This window comes from Zootermopsis nevadensis, unplaced genomic scaffold (genome assembly GCF_977971745.1).
Source record: "Zootermopsis nevadensis isolate Lab colony 2312 unplaced genomic scaffold, Znev_1.0 Znev_ptg000010l, whole genome shotgun sequence".
In the NCBI taxonomy this organism is placed as follows: domain Eukaryota; kingdom Metazoa; phylum Arthropoda; class Insecta; order Blattodea; family Termopsidae; genus Zootermopsis; species Zootermopsis nevadensis.
Window position 1 is genome coordinate 21,732,176 of NW_028259142.1, and position 22,980 is coordinate 21,755,155.

The following is a 22,980-nucleotide window of genomic DNA, read 5'->3' on the forward strand; positions in this document are numbered from 1 at the left end:
GCACTCATTTTACAATGCACACATTATTAACCACCTGCAAGGCAAAACTCATCTAAACGGTATTTGAAAATAGATTAATTCCTCCAAAAAACATTCTCTGTTAAAAATATATGAATATTAATGATGTTTAGCCTTCTGTTGTACAGGGATGGGGAATTTAAACCCAGTGCTGTGGGGATCCCAGATTGACTTTAAGTCCAGGCTTAACAGTCATGGGAATGCATGTCTAGGAAGTTCAACAAAATAGTTTCTCTTTGCTTTGAGAACCAGAGGAATCCCACAAACTGAGAGCTAACTTTTCTCCCTAAGGAAATAGCAGAGCCAGCGGCTGAAACCATTGTAGTATTTTGATAATTGTAGGTTTTCAGGGTTGTGAGTCTGAAGACGGTTCTCTTCTGGGTTGTTGCGCCCTGTAGTCTGGTAGAAGTTTACCGACGTTGCTGCCTCCATCATCAGTGCGAACACTTTATAAATAGTGTAGCTATAGCAATGTTGAAAATCAAACCAATTTGTACAGAAAGTTTAATAAATCCAAATGTTTATTCACTCCAAGAATGGTACACATGCATGTTTTTCGGTTCAAATGGCAATAATTAGGTGCTAAGTCGATCACCCACATGATCGAAGCAGCATCCGCATCTGAGACGTCAGCAAACGTCCTTGACTGCAAGGCGCGACAACGCAGAAGACAGCCACCTTCATAAAGCAGGTATGCAATTGTAAACTTGACATGTGGGGGGTTGCATGCAATAGTGATTAGACACGTTGCCGACTGGCTACCGACGTCTACTTTAGGCAGGTTCTCATATGGCCGTATAGGGGCGTTGCTGCATGTTTAGTGGTATTGATAGTAAAGTCTATGTGAACCGTGGACTTCTTCCACAAATAATATTGCTATTTTATTTGTGATAATGGTGTTCGGTGACTGTAATCGATTGGTCCGTCTTGAATTAAAATATGTTTGAAGATGATCTCGCTCTGTTCGCAATATACCTAGTGCTGCGAAGTTAGTTTTTAGTATTATAATCTTAGGTCAGTGTCGGTAACAGGGGAATGTTCGTAACGTGTCGTGTGTTATAACGTTTAATGGGAGCAACTGAGAATAAATATTCTACAAAAAGTGGTTTGCCAATGAGAAAGAGCATGGAAAGTAAATCGACAAACAATCTATTGTGTTCAAACTGTTCACAAACATTTTCAGTTAGAGGTAAGGTTATATAGCCATATTTAACGCCCGGGTCAATTTAAAGTAACCAAGTTCTTGTAGGACATTTTGATTATGGTTTTAAAGTTGTTACTTATTTTGACCCATCTTAATTATGCCAGATTGATCGTAAGTTGTGTTTGTAAAATAAATGTAAGTAAATAACATTCAATTCTAAATGGTTCTGACGATGGTAGATTGCATTTAAAATTATTCATTATCAAGACTTTTTCCATCGTCTTCGCTTTAAAAAACTAATACGTTTCGGAGGCTGGTCCAGTGACACAGACTAGCTGTTTCTAAGGGACCCAACAGAGTAGGCACCTCCCACCTGAAGACGGAGACAGAACCAGCCTTCGAAATGTCGTGTTTTTTTAAAGAAAAGACGATGGAAAACGGTCTTATTATATGTAGCATTTTGTGTATATTAGCATATTGTGTTCTTATGGATAATAAGGATAAAATCAGATAATGGATATTAATTGATGATATGTAAGAATTTTTAAAGTATGCAATAGTAATTACAATGAAAGAAAGTTATAAAGTCTTTAAGTAGGAAGGTGTATATTTATGTCTATTATTTATGTGCTTCACTCTCCTTTTTTGCTTATACAACGAAAAATGCTGAAAGGTGTGTGTATGAGAGGCGACAATTGTATCTTGGGTCACTGTACCACTGAAGTGATCCATGGTTATTGTTTAATAATAACAAAAATAAAGTATTAATAAGTTCCTTATTCTTGTTGACTCCATATGTAGGCAATATTGTTGAGTTTTATCAGTGTGGATTTTGAAGTACACAATTGACTACTGATCAGATATTCTGCATTAATCATCTAGTGGAAGTACAATGGGACAGTAGAGCAGGTGTTTATGTACTTAAAGCCTGCAATTTTGTTGGCAGAGAAGTATTGTGTGACATCCTCTTTGAATCTGGCTCAATTTTACCCATTTGTATTTGTTTCTGATAAGTTTACCAGCATTTATTATAGATTCGTGATATACTATATAGCTGTCCGGTAGATCCCATCCTGCTTCTGCTATATTTTCTGTTGCAGCTTTGATGTTCTTAATTTTTAGGTGCATTTGCAATAAATCTGAGAAAAATGCACCTCTTTACTTTGTCATGTATATCTGTCTGTCAAGCTACATGTAACAGTTTAAGAACAGCTTTTTTCTTCTTATTAGGGAATTTTACAAAAATTTGTTTCCACACATTCCAATTTTGGTTAAAATCAGACAACAAAAATGAGTGCTTTACATGAAGAGCTGCATGTGTTTATACACATGGAATGTGACCTTGAAAATTCATGGGGATTCCCCAAGCAGTCACCCTGCTAATTTTAAGGTTACTGACCTTGGATTAGAGTTCATGGTTTTTCCACCAGAACAAATTTACACTACTAAAAAGAGCATTTATGAATTGAATCTATAGAGGTAAGAACTGAGTGAATGTGACTGAATTGTTATACATTCATTTCCCAACTTGTTCATCTTACTGTATTTTTCTGTTCAGTTTTAGTTTCTTGTTTCATAGTCTTCTGCTAGTGACCCTCATTTATTAGGGAAGATGGAATGCACACACACATGATGAAACTATAAGTCTGACTTTTTTTTTTGAGAATAAAGTAAGCTGAACATATTACTAAATACATATAATTTGACAGACAAAATTACAGCATTTCAGATTCCCTAAAAAGCAAAGTTTATTAACAATCCTGAACATAGTTTAGAATATTTAATGAGAATTTTTATGCAAGAAAGTGTAGTTATTTGTCCCTTATGTTTCTTTTATAGGAGTCTGGCAGTTTTATTTGCTTCCCAGTTGGATATCAGACTTTTTTTTTGCATTGGGTTTTTTGTTTGAATTTGAGATTACAGTGAAACATGTTTAACAGTGAATTTTGTTATGATATTTATGTTTTTTTGAATTACATTCAAATGCATGCAGAATTAAATCTGGCATCATCTCACTTTCAGATCCGCTACATCCCCGTGGTTTGCGCTGCCCTCTTCTGCTGCACTGTGGTCATTCAGCATGTGATAACTGCATACGCACATCTTTGCGTAACTCATATCTGGTAGTGTGCGGTATTTGTAAACATGAATCAGTTGCTGCACACCAAAACGCTGATGTAAGATTGGATTTCCCCTTAAACCTGTATCTTCTTGGCGTATTTGCTGCTCGATACTGGGACCAGGGACCCGAGGATTCAAAGGTTAAATTCGTTCCTTCGGCTGCAACCTCATCTAATCGGAAAGCCTCAACATCAAAGGGTATGCTACAAAATCACAAACTCGGTGAGTTGAGTGTTAGAAGTATTGCACACTTTTAGCTCAAAAAGGCAGTTCTGTTTTGGACTTACAAATTCTCTGTATGAATTTGCTTTATCATAGTATTTTATTTTAATTTTTTAAACAAGGGAGGTGTTGAAGACATTTGTTGTTGATGGTTTGTTTTCTCATGTTGTGTTTTATGTGTTGATTGCACTCTTTGGCATGCAGGATTGAACAGTAGCTGCAGCTGCTTTTGGTTTCTAGGACTTCTACTTAAAACTATCAAATCTAAAAGTTCGTGATGATGGTGAGTCATTTGAATAAAGATTTCCTTGGATATTTTCCATCATCTAAGAAATAAGATGGGCTCTATTTCCATCTTCAGGTACCTACTCACTTGGGCCCAATAGATTGAGCTAATCCCTGTCTCCGGACCATGTTGAGCCCAAGAGGAATCATTGGATTTATTTTGTTTGGGAGAGAGTGCTTTATTCCATAAGCCATCTAGTTACTTTGAGTGTACTTTACAAGAATTGCTATGATATTTCTAATCATCTTTATCGTAACGTAAAGTTGTACAGGTGTGTCGGGGATCGCTGTGGTGAGATTTTGCCGGATTAATTTATCGCTGTGCGTTAGCTGTTAGTTAATGAGCATTTCCCATGTTTCTTTCAGAAACCTGTGCAGAATGCGTGGAACGCACTGCAGAATGGAAATGTCGTCAGTGTGAGGCTCTTTACTGTGGCCAGTGTTTCACAAAGGTGAGAAATGCAATGTTTGTTTCTCTAAAAGATTAGATTAGTGATTATAAAGTCATTGGTTTTGTAGATGGGTCCCAGGATTTATGTAAATAGCTTTGTCTAATAGTTAATTATTTCATGTTATTGACAGCCTAAATCATTTTTCTGTCGGAATAGCAAGTGTAAAATGTTTCTGTTCGTCATTACTACTTTATTGAACATTTACATCTGCAGTGTTTGGGCCACTGCTCCAGAGTTACTGAACCACTTACCAGTTACTGCAGGTTACTGCGCTAGATATGCATGTTCCAGCTGATGTAGCTTGCGTAATTCAGCTGTTTTAATTTTCCCGTACTCAACGTAGTTAATGTAGTAAGTGTTCTAATTCAGAAGCAGAGTTTTAAGAACTGTATTTGAGTGTTGACATTACTTTGTGATGGATGAAGTTTTTGATGTAAGTAATTTTAGAAAGAAGTATATGAAATGAGCAAGATTCTTTTTCAAATAATTTCTTATTGACCGTATTGTTTATTCCCAGGTTCATAAAGCAGCTAGAGCACTGTCAAACCACCAGAAATCTCCATTAGATGAAACATATCATCATTCTGTATTTGAGACATTAATCTGTAAAGACCACAAATCACATAAATTAGAATTCTTCTGCAGAAATTGCAGTGAATTGGTTTGTTCACATTGCGTCATCTGTCTTCACCAAGGACATGATGTCATCACAAAGAAGCAGAGGGTTAGTATAAACACATTTTATATGCTTGCAGATACTAACAAAACTGAAGAAAACACACCGTGGTTTTAAATGCCAATATTTGCTGATGTGTTACCCCGACCTTAATGAATTTGGTATCAAAGAACACAGGAGAGGTTGGGAGTTTTCTGGCTGAGTAGTGATGCCCTCTAGCAGGACATCAGTAAGCAGTTGCAAGCAAGATGGCATACACCGTGTGGAATGTACATTTTCTCAGTACAAATCACTTAACATCTCGTCTCCATGTGCGTTACATTGGCACGATGCGTGAGGGCAGAGACAGGTCCTGTGAGACTGTTTGAATTAACAGTTAATGAAGTGCACTTTTGGATGGTTTGAGCGTTACGTGTAATCATTCTCACACTCCTCCACTTATCTCTAAATATTTGTGATTATTGTTAGACTTTATCCGTTGTGTGAGGTGTACTTGATATATGTGACGTTTTGGAAGCTGGCTGTGCTGCTGTCTTCAGGTGAACGGTTGTCATCGTACTGACAAGATTTTTCATCGCTTTGTTATTACTAATAATACTATTTTTAATAATAATTATAATAATAATAATATTATTATTACTACTACAAACGAAATGTATTTCGGAAATAGCTGCTGCCCTATGTACCTCGGGGACAGGGTTTGTCTCAGGTACATGGAAGTAAATAGCCTATAAAGTGGTGAATAGATGGGATAACAACAACAACATCATCATCATCATTAATGGAAGCATGGTGTTTGAATACTACACTAATGTGCTAAACGCTAGTCCACTGGGTGGCTTGGAAATTGTTGTTTTTACATATTTTTACATGTTAATTTACTTCATATCCTCTAGTAGGGACTTGGTTGGTTAACTAATGACCTGTTTTGTCGACTCCTTCTGTTTTATAGACATCCTGTTTTCTATCTTTGTGTATGACTTCTGCTTTATTTCAATGTATCCTACGGTTCTCATCCCAAGAGGATTGTGCTGGTGTAGACTTGGACATCTTCTCATTTTTGTGTTTCTTTCCACATTTGCATGGAATTATTTGCTTACAGTATCTAATTTTTTTGGCTTATCTTTAATCTTTATGGTAATGCTCCATACTATTGTTCGTAACTTGGGAGCCCACTCCCAACGCGCAGAGTATACCTCACACATTAGACAGTGTGCAGGATGGTAATGTTTCTGTTGTTGCTGGAAGTATGTTCTGTTATCGTTATTGGGGTCTCAGGAAGGAAGAAGTCGAAGGGAAATATCTGCTAAATGACAGCGTTGTAGGACCACAAAATGCGGCTCCCTCTGTTCTCAGTCCTGAAATAACCACGATTCATCACGTGTGTATCTGTTTCTGTTAGCATCAGATTTGTGTACAAACGTGCCAGTACTTTTTATGAGGGTGAAACTTTTTGTTAAGACAGAAAAGGCACAGAATATTCTGTAGCCTTGTTAACAGATTTTTGAATAGGGCCTGTGGATATCGTAGTTATTGTTACTGAACTTCTTCGTGGTCTGACCAGAGGTCTGAATTATTTACAGAATGAGGAGAATTTGCCTGAGCTTGATAATGCAAGAGACAAGGCTGTTGAAGTAATGAAGAGGTTACTGCACACACAGAAGGTAAGGCTGCGCACACAATTTTATACCCTCTGTAGCGTTGTCCAATTTATGTAGGTTTTCCTATACGCTGTTGTATCTAATACATGCATTGGAGGTGTTTATAGTGAGAACAATTATGAAAGGAGAAAACGAAGGTAGCCGACAAAATCTTTAATTGATAATTGTTCCATGAAGACCATCTCGAGTAGGGGCCTAGAATTCGCATAAGACGCATCTGTGCGTGTTCTGGCACGGACAACATCTTCCCAGTTTTGTTAAAAATTGTGTTTGCTCTTAATGTTTACATTGTTCCAGTATTTCAATTGCGTCGTATGTAAAGGGCTTTTTGATTGATATAAATAATCTGAATGCATTTATAAACACTTTTATTACAAAATCTTTGATACAGTACAAATATAAATTATAAAAAAGCTTCTTTCTCCAAGTGATTAACAAGATCTTCATGTGATCTTGTTTTTATTGCACATGTCTTAAGTGACTAGATATATTGGTATCTTCACAGTGATATTTGAACATGTTAATTATCATCTTGGGAGTTGCTGTTCTTAGTTTGTACAGAAGGAATGTTACACTTCCAGCGTTTTACGGGATACTTTGTTGAAAAGTAATTTTGTATTTTTGTATGTATGCTTCACTACGACTCTGCTGTAACATGGAAGATCTAGGTATAATATGGATGCAGTCTTGGGGCCTATAGTTTGGCTCATTGTTTTATTGTTTTGAAAGTATTTCTTTCTAACATATTCTCACGTCATTACCGTTTGAACCGAGATTATACCACTGCCGATCATCATTTGGTCTTGTAATCCATATATTCTGTCATTGTTTATAAGTTTAGTCTCTGTTGAGACTGCAGCTAAAATACCATTGCACATAATTTGAAAGTTATTGAAATGGTATAGAGACATAAAAGGAATGGCAGAGAGTATGACTTCAGTCTCGACAGTCGACTTCATTACCTGAAGACGCAAAGAAACTTGTGTTAGCTGATACTGGCCGTGACACGTTAGCTGTACTTTTTCATGCTTTGTAGGGAAGCTACAACATGAAATTAGTTGCTCTGAATTCAATTCCAAAAGTGTTGTAGGTTGTAAGGATTAGACTTTCACTCTGGGTTTTAGGCTTATAGCCGATGATTTTCAGAATAGGCCTGTTTTACCGTGACATTTCCATGCAGCCTTGTTGAAAATTTGTCACCCAAACTTGAATTTAACTTGCAGTTTTGGCAGATGCTCACCTATCAGTGATGTAATGTGATGTCGTGCAGCGCTGCATACAGAATTATTGCTAGCAGCAACGTTCTTAATGTCTCATCTTGATAATCGTCTCCCAGCAACTATGGTACATTTTCTATAGGTTTTATTTTATTGCGCTGGACTGGACTTCACAGAATAAGTTTAGAACTTTAGATTCATCTGTCCGGGAATTTTGTGTCGGATAACACCAACCTCTGAACATAGAAATGCATTTGCTTTCAGATGACATGATGGTGTATCTGAGCTGATTAAGGGAATCATGTTTTACAAATTATTACATTTTTAGTGTCATATATTTAAAGAAAAGGTAATTGATTAGCTGTGTTGATAAGTATGTGAATTATATTAAGAAGTAGTCTTTGCTTTTGCTGACATTACTGCCATGGAACCTGTCTATGGGAAAAAGATTTACTTTTGAGGGTAATTATGTCTTAATTGGACTGACAGGTTCAGTTCTGTTTGAATTTTTCTTATTTTCTGATTCTCTGAATTTGAGTGTTAGGTATTGGTCCACCAGTGGACCTGAGAAATCTTCAGGGAAGCTTGGTGCCACTGGCAGAATATATTTGTACAGCCTCTCATTTAGCACGTACAGTTGAGGCGTCGAAGAACATCGGACGTTGAACCACCAGTCGCACGTGAGGCCGACTTGACTGAATATGGTTCCATTCGGACAAAGAAATGAAGCTTGTCCACCGTTCAGGTCACAGTAATGCCACACCTGCAAACAATGGACAGGTGATTACTGTTAGAAATTATAGTAACCTCTTCTGGCCTCTTATGTTCAGACTGGCTCAGGGTCTACCCAGCTGCCTATCGGATGGGTACCAGGGGTAAAGTGTGACTGGGGCGTGACACTGACCATTCACTCTCTTGTAGTGCCAAAGTCAAGAGAAAGTAGGAGCTATAACTCTCTTTCTCCTCCATTCTCCACCCTCCAAGCACCTCCATGGCATGTAGTGGGACGGCTTCACTGTACTTGACGACATTGTATTTACGGTGATGCAGTGTTTGAAATCATTGCAAAAGGAATTTACCACATTAGTATGTAAATTCACGTGGTGCTAGGAAAATCAGAGGATTCGTACCTGGCAAGATGTTTCCGGGTCTCCAAAGAAGCCTTTGTACCTCTGGTTCTTGCACGTGAAGCTTGTTTCAGGAATGGTTGAATAGGTCGGATAGTCAATGCCGGGATATCCGGGAGTGCCCCCTTTAGCGTTTGTAGCTGGGAAAGTCTGTGTTGTAGCGCGGCCACCGTAGTAATTGGGCTGTGGTTGGGGCAGTTTTGCCGCGTATCCATATCTTTGTAGATCTTCGATGTTTTGAACAACATATGGAATTGGTGTTGATGTTTGGGGTTCTTTGACTGGATAATTGTCATTGGATGGAACTTGAGAAGTAGGTTTGTTGTTCCTGTCATTATCAGGATTTTCCAGTGTCTCTGAGCTGTAGTCATAATTTTGCAGATCATTGATATTTTGAGCTAGAGAAGGTGCCGGGGCTACTGTAGATACTTGGGGCAGCGAGGTCTGTTTAGGAATGGGGGGTAATGGCCTAACTACAGGGTGTTCTCTTTGTGGTTCCTGCAGTTTTGGTTCATCATCGTAAGTGTCATAATCATCAATATTTTGTACCAGATCTGTAACAGGTGTTGAGATCTGAGGAACTCCGCTTTCATAATTATTGTTGGCATAAGGCTGAATAAAGAATTTAGGTGTAGCAGGGTTGTTTGTGTTTGCAGGAATTACGTGCTTAGGACTGTCATAAAGTGGCGCTGCTTGAGGTAACTGTGTCCCGGAAAGACCTAGAGACTGGTAAACTTTATTGTATTGCGGAATCTGATTGAAAATTTTTGTAAGACTGTTTACGGTACTAGTTGGCAATTGGTTAGTTTCTCGAAGTACGTTAATAAGCTGGGCCGTCGCTTGTTCTCTGTTGTTTGGCGTTGCTGTCTGTGGGAGTTTTTGTATTGCCTGCAATATGCTCAGGATTTGTGATACAGTTAATGACCTGGCCCTGTTGTAACTGTTCTGTGGTTGTACAACTGGGCTTACATAATCTTCAGTTGGTTGTGTCTGGTAAGTCTGTGATGATAAAGCTTCAGGGTATCTGTTGTTGTTTTGAGGGCTATTAATGTTATTTCCGTGGATGCTCGGAGAAAAGGGGCGTGGTGTGAGCTGCTTGATCCTGGTGTTTGTCGCTTGATGTGCGAGGGTGTTATAGGCAACGGGGCTTTGTGGCGGGAGCTGCCTGGGACTGTAGCGCAAGAGATAAGTGTTTGGTACAACAAGGTTCCCCTGATACTGTGGCACAGCAGACAGCTTGTTGTCGGAAGCTGGAAGAACGCCGTATTCCTGGTACCTGGGGCGATTGCCGTAATTCTGTCGCGCGAAATAAAATGTCATGTATGGTATAAGACGCCGAAATCTGTCATTTGCCTTGACTGGCAGTGCCGTACTGTTGCTGGCGTTGTTTTGTGCTGTCATGGACTTCTGAATTGCCCCTAGTAGACCTGCAACACAATAGATAGAAACCTTAATATTGACTTCGTGCGAACGTGTCATGTTTTGTATTTTGCCCTCTTCTGGGGTTATAATCTGCAATGAGAAAAAATGTCACACCTGAAATTAAAATTTATCTCCAGGCATGTTATATCCTTTAAAAACTTATCTTAGATATTTATTTTGTTTTTGCCATCATGTTAGAATGTGTGTGTATTGGAAATTGTTACCAGAATAGTTATTTTTGCCATAATTGCATTTTAGATGCATAGAACTTAGTGCATGACATGAGGACCTGTCTGGTATGGAATTGTCATCGCACGAAGCCACCGTTTCCGCTTACATGGCTCAGCTTTAATTAACTGGTGATGTATTTCGTATTTATTTAATATATAACTCGTGCGCTGGGAGGGAAGGTTCTGCGATACTGTGGGACTAATGTTGTTAAGGACGGGGTTGGCACATGCGTTGTATTCCTCCTAGTGTTTTTGTGATTTGGAAACGCAGCGATTGCCTTCTTTTACATGACAGTCAAGGATATTTGCCTAGGTCTGTGTATGTCATGCAGATGGAGTAAATGCTAAATGCTAACATTTGGAATGAGGCTTTACTTTCACCTGACTGCGGTCCCTGCGACACATGAATTATTAACAAGCTGCAACCTGATACAAGTTTTTTTGTTTATGTTGCATGGAACATAGAACAGTATGGAATTCATGCTGACACTAGCAGAACCAGTTTCTGAGCCAATGCGTTTGTGTGGATAGTCGGAAGGTTTTAGAACTACTGGTCTTTCATGGTGTCGAGGAAGATGATCAGGGTAACGTAAAACAAGCTAATTAATGTATCTAATATATCTGATGTTAGGGATATTACATTCAGAAGAATTAGGCTGGATGTACACTGGTTAGTCAAGACCAGACAATGGCGGAAAAGAAAGATTAAGATAAAATCTTTAGTCTGTTGTCAACGCGCATATAGTCGGTAGTGAACAGGATGTTGGAGCAGAACATTAATAGGGGGTTATAAGAATACCTCACAGAATTCATTTCTTGAATTTCTCTGTGACAGAAGTTTTGCCTTTTTGCACAAATACCAGCAGAAACTGCTGAAGATTTAGCAGGGCACACGGTTCCGAAAAATTACAAATCACGCAATGAAAGAAACTTGTCCGTTAGAGTGCGATTACAGAAATCCACTGTTCCTAAAAGCAAACTATTGCGTTTGAGTTTTTGTGGTTGGTAAGAGGGCTTTAGTTCAGACATAGTCTGCATTGACTTAAACCCCACTTAAAGAGCACGATAGAATTCATACTGTAAAAAATGAGCACTGCATTTGTTCGCTTAAAATATATTCAAAAATTTCTTCCTTTTTCTCAGTTTTCTTTGTATCTCTGTTGATGCCTTGTTCAACAAAAATCTAAATTGATGCCGTAGCAAGTATTCTCTGAATTTAATCTGCCCGTGATTTCTTTAGGAACATAAACTTGGTCTTCTCTGCGTTTTCGCTTCTAGATCAACTTCCGCGCCAACACATAAGAGAGCTTTGTGTTTGGGATATGCTTTCGCCCAGTAAATTGACGCTGTGGCCAGGGACGAGAAGTACCTATTTGTTTTTGTGGGCCTTCTAAAGCAATGGTGAAAAAGAATCTCCTTGTTTCAGACCATTCTGAGTAGAAAATTCGCCAGACAAATTTTTACCTTAATGGGCTTGGCTGTGGTTGTTTAAACACATTATAATTAGCCTGACTGGTTTCGTGGATTTACGACACTGAGTGACAGTGTCGTATAACACTTCCCTCCTAACCTAACCTAACCTAACTGAATTATAGGCTTTCCTGAAAGTATACAGACAAACATTCTTTTGTTCCATTTTATCCAATTTTTAATTCGGTCTGCCTACTGAGTTTACCTCGAGAGAAGAATGTTGGATGACATTTTGAATGTCGTTGATAACTGTGATATTTCTTGATATTTGTATTCAGTTTTATCACCCGACCTGTAAATCGGTCCGTTAATAGATTCCTCATGTCTCTCTGTTAATGCTTCCTTGTTCTAAAAGTAACTAATTTGTTTGTGATTTCAAAATATAATGAACTGTTTCCATCTTGGATCAGTTCTACCAGAATTTGGTGATTTATACCTTTTTTTGACTTCCCGACAGTCGTCTCAGCTTCGAAAGATCTAGGCTCAGATACCGTTGGCTCGGCTCTGTATTTTTTCAGTCTGGGCAACATTTTTAACCTGACAAAAGTAATTCTTCCACCTATTCAGGCACACTGTTTCCTTTAATTTGCACTCAAACGTTTTAGAAAAACGTAAAATAATAACATTCTGACCAAGAAACGAATGAATCAATTCGACACACACACAATTTCTTTAGGATCCATTTTAATATTATACTCTGATCTACGCCCAAGTCTCCCGACTGGTGCGTTCTCTTCAATAAGACCCTGTTCATGCATTTCTCACCCCCTGCCCTCCCATGCGTTCCACCTGTGCAGCCAGTGTTAGCATTCTTGGTTTGGTGCCGAGAACAGGTCCTTTGTCCTTATGGTCTTTATGTGAACTGTCCTTGGTCTTGAATGAGGATAAGGATTTGGCAGGGACGCGTGCAGAAAGCATGGTAAAATGTGCGTACTCCACTGGAGTACATCGTTCGCCCTCGCGTTGCCGCGTAGTTTAGGGGTGGACAGTTATTTTCACTCGGGAGTCTGACGGGGTGGTAACGCGTGTTAGGACCCTAAACTGTATTCCAGGAACCATTAAAGTAGAAGAAGTCGATCGCTTGCTTGTTTTATTCACATTTCGCGATTCGTGTCGAAACGTAAGTGCCGATCAGCTGTTTTCTCCGCATTTTAAAACTAATTTACGTGGTTTATTTAACTTCCCATCTGCGGTTCGACGTATTCTCTACGTCCGGCTGTGAGCCTGATTTGTACAGCCCTTAAGTATGGAACAAATAACGCCTGCGCGATGAGGTTTGCACTGACTGGCCTGTTGTGAGAAGAATGAGCTCTCTGTTCATGTAGTGGCAACGTCGCATGTCCTCCAGCTATGCTTGGGAGTCTAAAAATAAATGCCTGACCTCATAGTCATCATGGCTGGCCCTTCAACAAGTCGTGCGCTCATGGAGCTTGAAGAAATGCAAGTTTTAAATGAAGTTTTAGAAGACGAAACTGTAAGTGAATGTAGTTCTGACGATGGTAGTGTATCTGACATTGATTATACACAGTTTGTGACTCCTGGAACTCACGTGATTAGTGCTAGTGAGAGTGAGAGTGATAATGATAGTGACGAAATACAGGAAGAAATCGTACAAGTAGGATTGGGAGGGGTGTCCAGTAAGTTTGTGTGGGAAAATATAGACTCATTTCCTGCTTCACGAGAAACATTTTGTAATGTATATGGTCCCCAGTTCGACACTGCTGGACTAGATGTCGTGAGTTCATTCGAAAACATTTTCGATGTAGCTCTTGTACAGTTGATTGTAGATGAAACCAACAGATATGCTCAGCAGGAGATTTCTAAAATTGCCCATCCCCTCACATTTCGCTCTAGGATTAGGAACTGGCAAGATGTCACAGTAGACGAAATTTACTTGGTTTTGGCTGTATTTATGGCGATGGGCATTGTACAAAAGCCTACGATTGCATCATACTATGCTAAGAGCCGACTGCTGTTCACTCCCTTTTTTTCTGAGACTTTACCTCGGGAGAGACTAGAGCTAATTACCAAATTTATGCATTTTGCAGATAACTGTAAGCAAAATGAATATCAAGGACCTTCCAAACTTTTCAAAATTTATCCAGTCATTCGTCACCTGAATAACAAATTCCAAAATCTATATCTTCCATCCCAGAACATTTCGATAGACGAGTCCTTGACTCTATGGAAAGATCGTTTGTCCTTCAGACAATACATACCGCTCAAGGCTCCTCAATTTGGCATAAAAACGTATGAACTCTGCGAGTCTAGCTCTGGCTATGTGTGGTCTTTTCTGGTTTATACTGGAAAAGGCATGGAACTGGCGAATCAGTTTGTGACTGCAGAAACGAACAAAACTGCAGCAATTGTTATAAAACTGCTAGAACCTCTTCTTGGTCGTGGACACACAGTGTGGATGGACAAATTTTATAATTCACCAGATTTGGCTCGGTTCATAAAGTCCAAAAGAACAGACTGTGTTGGAACTTTACGGGCTAGCTGGAAAAATGTCCCTCCTGCTGTGAAGAATAATAAATTGAAGAAAGGTGAGCACTGTGGCCAACACTCTGGAGATGTGGCAGTTCTCGCGTGGCAAGATAGGAGGCGAGTCACCATGATATCTACATACCACAAACATGATATCTGTGTGACTGTAAACAAAGCAAATCAAGAACAAACAAAGCCCCTGGTTGTTTGTGATTACAACAAAAACATGTTGGGAGTTGATCTGAAGGATCAGATGCTCCAGCCGTACTTGCTGGAACGAAAGAGAGGATCAAAGTGGTACATGAAATTATTCAAGAGACTGCTCAATGTAGCGATACATAACGCAATGGTCATGTACCACTCTGTTCCAAATACCAAGAAAATGGGCACCCTAAAATTCAGAATTTTATTAGCCCAAGGCCTCGTGGAAAAACACGGCCCTGGTGTTCCGCGTCCTTCATCCGGCCGTCCGTCACTTGAGCCCGCACCTAAGAGACTCTCAGAACGACATTTCCCGCAGCATATACCACCCACAGGCAAAAAGGCAAAACCTCAAAGGAGATGTGTGGTGTGTATGAAACACGGGAAGAGGAGAGACTCTCAGTATTGGTGTATTCAGTGTGAGGCAGCGTTGTGTGTAGAAGGGTGTTTCGAGATGTACCACACGAAACAAAACTTCTAATCCACCTGCTTCCATTGCTCACACACAGGGTGCTCATGTTATAAGGTAAGATTATAAAACCATCTTTTTAAGAAGATTTCAATGAAAAATTCATAATTATATCTCGTATAGTTCAAAAATTATGATAAATAAAGCATTTTAGAGCAAAAGTTAAATGGTTTCCGGTTTGGCGTGGTGCCTCAAGGTCACTGCGTGCTCTTGTTTCGTGGGCCCTGCGCCTCATCAGTGTATCCGTCACGTGACGTCTCGTGAAAATCGCCCTTTCACTTGTACCATCGTTTCCTCTCCCCCCCCCTCTCTCTCGTCTCAATTAGCATCTTCGCTGACCGGGTCCTTTTCCCCCCCTGTCTTATGTGCGAATTGCCTCCGTTTTCACGACGCCGATGCAGTTGACGGAAGTTGCCTTGTCCGGTTTGAATCCTGGCTGCTGTGTTAGCGGCTTCAACACCTAACCTAACCTTCACGAAGTTTTTCTTGGAGTATTCTCCATTGTTCTGCGTCAGTCCTCTTGCCCATGATCTGAGAGACGCTGCTTGTAGCTCATCAGTATTCACTTTCATTTACGCTTTCTTTAAGGAAACCCCAGGAAAATTAGCTAGGCGGTTGCCAGTAGCGACAGTTCGTTCGAAATGGAGAATTCCTTCATAAAATCCATCGTTATCTTGGTCGAAGTTCTAGTACGGCGCGGGACTCCATTATTATGGATTGATATGATTCAGCATCTCCCTACAATTGTGGGTTCTAGTTTTAAGTGAACCACCCTGTATTTCAGGGCACTCGTGCTCGTTTGGCCCTGCGGGATTCGTCTTTGGGTTTCGATCAGTAATGAAGGGCGAAGAATTCGATTAGTCGAAGTCGATAAGTCGAAGCCCGTGTCTCCCGGTGAAGTACACGGCAGACAACCGGCCCTCAAGGTGTTAACGAATTCTGTCGCGCCCTCGGGGGTCAGTTCTGCCTTTCTCGTCGATCGTGACTCGCGAGATCTAACTGGAGCCCCGAAATGGACAATCATCATGGCGATGGTAATTTTTGAGGTTATGAAAATTAGCTCAGCCTTTAAAGGCTCAGATGAAAGTAGCTGAATTTGCATTCCTTCGTGATTCTCGTTTCAGTTCTTCGATAATTTCGTTTTATTGAAGCTGTAAGTCCGTACTTTCCACTCCTTCCGCGTTTCTTTCGAGCTGCGAGGTCTTCCTTAAATATCAAAGCATGAAGTCGTGACTTCTCGGGGAATGACACGTCACTGTCGTCTGCTCGCTGTGTTTTCTCCTGGTGACACAGCGGCCGGAGCGCGAGACTGACCACTGGCCTCAATCTGGAACCTCCATTCCTCCATACGCCTGCATGGCGAACCGATTAATCACGGGGACAGATTTCTCGTCCTGAATAAAGCGGAATTGGCCGCAGGTCTGCGTGTACTTCATCGCGATGTCGGAGTTTTCTGGGGTCAGTGGTCTCTTTGATCCTCGCGGCTTAACCTCTGCCCTTAACTCTCAGTGTCCGACTTCCCTGTCGGATGAAAGTAGGCAGTCACGAGAAATGATTTCGCGTCTAGAGTTTTAATGGCCTTTCGATTACGAGAGTCACACGGCTGTGTGTTTAACGATGATCTGGAGAATGAAATGAAGGAGTGCCAGGTCCTTTATTTCAGTTGTGTAGAAGGCAGTGTTTCGACCCGGTGGCCACTGTTGCTATGGCGACGAACTCCGCTACATTGAGACAAGACGCGAAAACCAGAGGCCGTCGAAGGTTTATCCACGTATCTGGTTTTAAATATACATTCCGCTTGAAATGGAAAGTTGTAGATGTTAATTAGGGCGATGCTTAGTACCACGTAATCTCGTTTCTTTTTGCGATGGACAACTCATAAGAAATGCTCGTGCAGTACAGCGAAACAGCTGGCAGAATTTTGCTTCCCGGGTTGGGCCCTCCTTCCACTTCGGCGCCCGGAAATGCGAATGCGTCGACGAGGTTGAATTCCCCTGTTTCGGATTTGCCGGAAATTCTTCCTGCCGTTACAGACGGACGGACGGACGGCGGGACCAGTTTCGATTGGCGTTCCGTGGGGTTACGAACGCCCCCCCCCCCCCAGATTATGATGATGGTCCTCCTGGACCGAAGGGTTTACTAGATATAGTGATCAGTTTACGGGCAGGAGGACGGAGTTCGATGTCTGGTAGGGGCAGTGATGCTTTGTCTTCGTCAGTACGTTTGGTTCGACTCCCGATATGTCGTCTGATCGACCAGGTCGCGTGATCTCCGAGTTTCGACCTTGAGAACGCATGGAACTCGACGCCTTCGTGCCGTGGTTATGATAGCAGATGGAGAGCTTTGCCCCAACGATGTTCGAGGTTCCCGCCCTCCCCAGGAATTAGGTTGTCTCCGGAACACCTTCGGCCTCTCCCGTAGCCCAAGACGGCCGCTCTGTGCATCTCCGTTCGATGTTTCACCCTTTGTTCAGTTTCGTCAAGACACTTTCCCGGGCTTACGTCTGTACGAATGTGGAACGGGACCCTTTCAGTTCGTCCTTGTAGGTTCTTCGTCGTAAGTTGTCCTTTAAATAGCTTCTCAGTCTCCGTCCTTCCTCATTCCCATTGCTGTATAAGCGATCCACGCCCTGAAGATGGGTGCGATTATTTTCTCCGAAACGTTGGTAGAACCTGTCAGTGCGGAGCGCACTTTTTCTCCGGGGTTTTCCTCAGTGTCTGTACACGCATCTCGTGATCTCGCGTGACCTGGCAACGGGTCGGGGTTCCATGAGACCGACAGCGGCCTCGTCGCTTTCCCCCGAATCTTTCCGCTGACCGTGGCACATCCGGTCTCCGTCCAATTGGCTACTTCGAGAGAGAAAGTGACCGCGGACTATTCGGAGAAAGTTAATTCCGATTATTGGGCGATGAAGACACTATTTTCTTTGACAGTTTTCCAGAGGTGGACACTTCTTCAAAACGTGTTCCTTGACACAAATGTACGCGCGTTAAAAGGTTTCGCGTGTTTTAACTTTCTCCAGCAAAATATCGCTGCCTCTGAGATGTCCTTGACTCAGTTAATGACGGTTTGCGTAAGAATTTGGCCGTGGGCCTTTCGAATGCGCTGTTTCTTTCACGATATACCGTTCGTTTGTTCACTTTTTCGCGGAGAATTTTTGCGGAGTGGGTGACGTTCACAAAATGTGTCGGAGTCTGAAATGACTCGAGGTCTCAGTTGCCATGGCGAAGGCAGAATTCTCCTTCTGCCTGTCAAGCACCGCGGCGTTGAGGCTCCACGCGCTCTTACGACACATCAGGGCTGGAAATGGACCAGAAAACGTTTATCCCCGTCCACTGATTGAAAGCCGTGAGATGGCATGACTGTAGCCCCGAAAACGATACCTGGAGGAACAAATTCCCGAAGTTGCTCTATAAAACTTCCCCGGGCGTCCCATCTGAACTGGAGCGTTTACCCAGATTTGGAAAGCCATTTCCGCCCCTGTATAGTTTAACGAATGGTTCGATGATGATGAAGCGGTCTTGGCGTGGTGTCCCGTAAATTGTCCGGAGGAACTGGGGAAAACCACCGAGCCCCTGTATCCGCGGGTCGAGATGTGAACCCGAGACCTCCCGAAAGCGAAGCAGGAGAGCTAAGCCTCTGGTGTCATTCGGTTGGCCGAGTCCTCGTGTTCTCGAGAGCTGGAGCTGTAACTAATTGCGTAACGCCGGTCCACCGAGTGCGCCAGAGTTGCTTATGCAATGCTCGGTTATGCACGGCGAAATCTCACGTCCTGGGACGTCGCAAGTGCCTTGAGAACAAGAACGCGGGTGTCTTAATTGGATAACGCAACGACGGTCTTCATATGTCGTGGGGACTGACGTCCGAGCGGTCGGTCGAGTAGAAAGTAGGCTTTAAGACATTTCGTTGTTTTCAGAAAGTTTGTTGCAGCGACCGTTGACCACTTTGGGTACATAGACGTTGGGCGTCAGGAATAGTTTGGGTTGGAACCTACTGCTCTATCTTCTGGGTAGATATGGCGTTAGGTTCGGTATTCTGGGTTGTCAGGGCTTATCTCCGGCGAAGTGCAAGAATCTTTAGTCAGGACGCTTATCGCCCTGATGATGGAGGCAGCAAGGGCCTCTGAAACGTTGGTAAACTTCTTCCAGACCACGCGGTGCTTCATGCTTGGATGGATCAGTTCTTGCTGTCTGCTATGCGGACTGCCCGGGGTTCGATCTCCTTCAGGGTCGCGGGTTTGTATTTCCGCGTTGCGCCTTGACCGTGTCAGCAACCCGCCCAGCACGTGATCCTATATTCGGCAGGGGGGAGGGGAGATGACCACCCCCTTCCTCCCCGTGCCCGTTCCACTTCCTTGGATTTGCTCGAAGGACGAGTGTGCCTCGATCTGCCTTTCGCTCTGCGTGTAGCCTGTTTAAACAAGCTACAAAGAAAGGCTTTGCAAACGCAAAGTTTTGTTGGACAGGGTGTCAGGTAGAAACACTTCGGAACTCTCGTACGTGCCATTTTGTCCAACATTCTTCTGTCCACGAACGTCGGAGTGCAATGGACCACGACATCAGTTCTTTAGAGCTCGAGAAAGCCAGTGGTTTATCCACAAGGAACGTGTTCAGCGACATTCTACTTGAATTCCGAATACTCGTGGAACTGGTTTCGCAAATTCAGGTGTGTAGTCGCCTATCTGATGCCTTTCCCATTCAGAAAGGACCATTTTGGTTAGAAAAGCAGAAGGGAAGACAACTCGGAAGAACTAGACATAGATGGAACAACAACATTGAAATGGAACCAAGGAAGGTGTAGTATGATGTTGAGTGGATTCATCTGGCTCAGGATGGAGGCCAGTGGCGGGCTGTTGTGAACACGGTGATGAACGGAAGTAAGTTGACTGGCTGAGCGACTGTCATCATATCAAGGAGTTTCAGAAGGCAGGTCTGAGGAGAACCACGACGAACTCGGAATACGCGGAAGCTGGGTCCAGATTTGGAGCTGGGTGCGCCCTGAATGCTTGACCGCTGTGCTAACCTGCGCCCGCGTCCGTGTTTCTGGTCCGCAGGTTGCCGATGGCTGAAGGCGTGTTCTTTGCGGACAATGAGAACTGCGAGTCGCGAAGGCGATCAGGTTTTTCGAATCGGTCGTGTGGCGTAGGGCTCGGAACTGTTCACGGATATCCTGGACGCTTTCTGACAGCGCCGAGGGGTGTGACGTAAGAGGAACTTGGGAAAAATGAAGCAAGCCCCTTCTTTGGGTAAACTTCCTTGCTGTTAAGTGGGCCGGAGCGTGAGGCTGACATCTCGCCTGAATGCAATGTCGACATTGAATGTGCGTGGAACTGTCGCTGCTCTGCGTCAGACTTGTTACGTTTACGGTTTTCGGGCAACCACGTCATTACACGTACGAAACAATGAAACTAATTGGAAACATTCTTTTGGATACGGGACAAGATCTTGAGTTGATCTTACCTTCATCAAGAGTGTAATTTTGCGGTCGGGAGAGCAACTGGGCTTCGGGCTGGACGGTCGGGGTTCGATTCTCTTCGCCACCTCGCGGTGTCTGGATTTTTCCGAGCGGCTGGAACGTGAGAAACTTCCCACTTTTTCACTCCGTGCGTCAGTGTGGAGCGTCGTCTTCTGGGTCGTGCTATGACGGCGTGACGTGTCGAAACGTAGAAGACGGCGATCCGTTTTGTAGTTCTGATTTTTAGTTTTGTTTTCGAGACGCGGACGTTTTGAATTTCGGAGGATTTTTGTTGTTGTATGAATTCGTCCGCACTAACGTCTAGACGAGCCTAGCGTTTGATGTTCTTCGAGTGTGCGTGTGTTTTGGACAGCGGTTACTCTGAAGTGAAGAAACCCCGACTAATTTAAAGGCAGAGACGATGTAGGGGCTAGTAAACCTTGTATTTGCGATGTGCGTTGGCCATCGCACAAGTCGCGAGAAAGTGTATCCTGTTCAGGAACTTACCGACTACGAGTAGAGTGGTGTTGGGCCGCATGTCTGCACTCCACCGACGTCTGCTGCTGCTGGTTGTCGGAAAGCAACTGGCCGAAGAACGAGAAAGTGTTTGACGCCTTCACCTGCAGAGCGACCATGTGCGCGAAAGTGCCTTGCCTGCCTCCGCCTCCGCCGAAGCCAGTTTCATTTCATTTCATCCTCCAGTCTCCCGCTGCTGGATGTACCGGATGTTAAACGAGCCTTCTTATGGCACATGCTACCCCACATTCTTAAACGTCCTTGACCAAGGCTGTTGTACGACGCGCTCTTACGAGATTTGAAATTACGTTGATGGACATGGTTCTTTTTAACCGCGGTCTTCTGGTTTGTCAGGGTGATTATCGCCCTGATGATGGACGCAGCAAGGACTTCTGAAACGCTGGTAAACTTCTTACCAGACTACACGGCCGCTACGACCCAGAAGACATCCTTCTTTATGTCGATGTTGGTCTTGTGAGTATGATCCCGTGTAATTCAGGACTGAAGAAGGTGGAATATTATTCCTCCGAAGCGTCTGTATCTCCTGCACGGACATGCATTTCGATGCTGATCACGCACGCGTTCTTTGATTGAACGCGTTGTAATGCGATTGTACGTCTGTCTGTCTGTCCTTTTCATGTCCACAACCAGATTCTTGAGAACTTCTCCACAGTAAAACCCCTGAGCCATTTCGTTTCTGATCGGCGCTGTATAATTTAAATGGGGAATCGATCTCCATTCTGCAACTTGGGGGGGGGGGGTCCTTTAAAAGGAGTTAACCGAGAAGCATGGGGGGGGGGGAATCACTGCAGACTACGTTATATCGTGATTTTATGGGAGGAAATGAGAAGGGGCGTTGTCGTATTAGACCGCGAAGTGGCGACTGGATTCAGGTTGCTCGCGTTGCAATCCGATGGCGAAGAAGTTTTGACTTCGTAAAAGTGGGGAAATTTTTTACTTCCGGGATTTTGTAGAGTTTCGTTTTATGTCGGAAGGCAACTTCTGTGCTGGATGACATCTGATTACGTCTTATTTGTCTTGTGTAATTGAACCAGATTCTGTACCGGCCTCGGAAGTGCCTCTTACACTTAATTACGTCAGGTTCATCTTTCGACAAGGTTTGGGTCATCTTCGTAACAGTTAATTTATGTAAAGTTTTAATTCTGGATTTGTTCCGACATGAATTTTCTTTTTCGCTCCGGAGTCCGTTACTTAGCAACCGTAAGAACTTCTCACATCCAAGAACAACAAATTCTAATTGCGTCATTCGGCTGTATAATTAGTTTCACACTTTCATTTGAATTCTTTTGCGCGGAAAGAGGTCGGATGTGAACCAGGCGCAGGCCCGTTTCCTTTCCCAGGTGCTGCCAACTGTGTACAGGATCTGAGATACGCAAGTCTCGTCTCACATTCCACAAGCCGCGTGCTCGCATCGTTACTGCGGAGAAATTGCGACAAATACTTGCTTACGTACGTTCAGCGCCGTTCTTCTGAGCTGAAAAACCTCGTTCATTGGCACTTGAACCCAGAAGCTATCCTGACAGCGTCAGGGGTTGTACTCATGACGGACATCGGCTGTTATACAGTTTGATCCAAAAGTCGCGCAACCCATGTTAAAATATCTATTTATGGTTGCAGTTTAAAACAGTTCGATTGGATTAACCCTTTGAAGCCGAAGCTCGTCTGAATATTATTTATGAATTCAGTCCGTACCGCGAAGAAAACACTACACCTCACCATTACGAAAATCAGCTGGTTAACCCTTTGAAGCCGAAGCTCGTCTAAATAGCATTTAAGAATCCAGACCG

The 22,980-nt window shown here is 42.7% G+C and overlaps 2 protein-coding genes across 5 annotated transcripts in view; one reads left to right on the plus strand and one right to left on the minus strand.

The window, feature by feature from the left end:
- The first annotated feature begins 823 nt into the window (after positions 1–823).
- qin (tudor domain-containing protein qin) overlaps positions 824–22,980 on the plus strand; it is a 62,825-nt gene continuing 40,668 nt past the window's right edge. The window contains exons 1-5 of one of the 4 annotated variants that reach the window (XM_022073115.2): positions 824–1,207; positions 3,185–3,505; positions 4,157–4,242; positions 4,760–4,966; positions 6,502–6,582. In XM_022073115.2, coding sequence (XP_021928807.2) covers positions 1,087–1,207; positions 3,185–3,505; positions 4,157–4,242; positions 4,760–4,966; positions 6,502–6,582 — 816 coding nt within the window. In that variant the 5' untranslated portion in view covers positions 824–1,086. Of the gene's footprint in view, positions 1,208–3,184; positions 3,506–4,156; positions 4,243–4,759; positions 4,967–6,501; positions 6,583–15,118; positions 15,260–22,980 lie in introns of those variants that run through there. The other 3 variants (XM_022073113.2, XM_022073114.2, XM_022073116.2) reach the window with 3 other exon arrangements.
- LOC110834215 (uncharacterized) lies at positions 6,931–21,285 on the minus strand. Its single transcript, XM_022073125.2, has 3 exons — positions 21,164–21,285; positions 8,927–10,350; positions 6,931–8,559 (listed from the first exon to the last, which is right to left on the minus strand). The coding sequence occupies exons 1-3, from the start codon at positions 21,192–21,194 to the stop codon at positions 8,263–8,265; spliced, it is 1,752 nt and encodes a 583-aa protein (XP_021928817.1). The 5' UTR covers positions 21,195–21,285; the 3' UTR covers positions 6,931–8,262.

Coding starts and splice junctions, on each gene's coding strand:
- LOC110834215 (XM_022073125.2), bottom strand. CDS start 21,194: ATGCGGCCCAACACCACTCTACTCGTAGTCG. Junction 10,351..21,163: donor CACCACTCTACTCGTAGTCG/GTAAGTTCCTGA, acceptor ATTGTGTTGCAG/GTCTACTAGGGGCAATTCAG. Junction 8,560..8,926: donor ACCCGGAAACATCTTGCCAG/GTACGAATCCTC, acceptor CATTGTTTGCAG/GTGTGGCATTACTGTGACCT.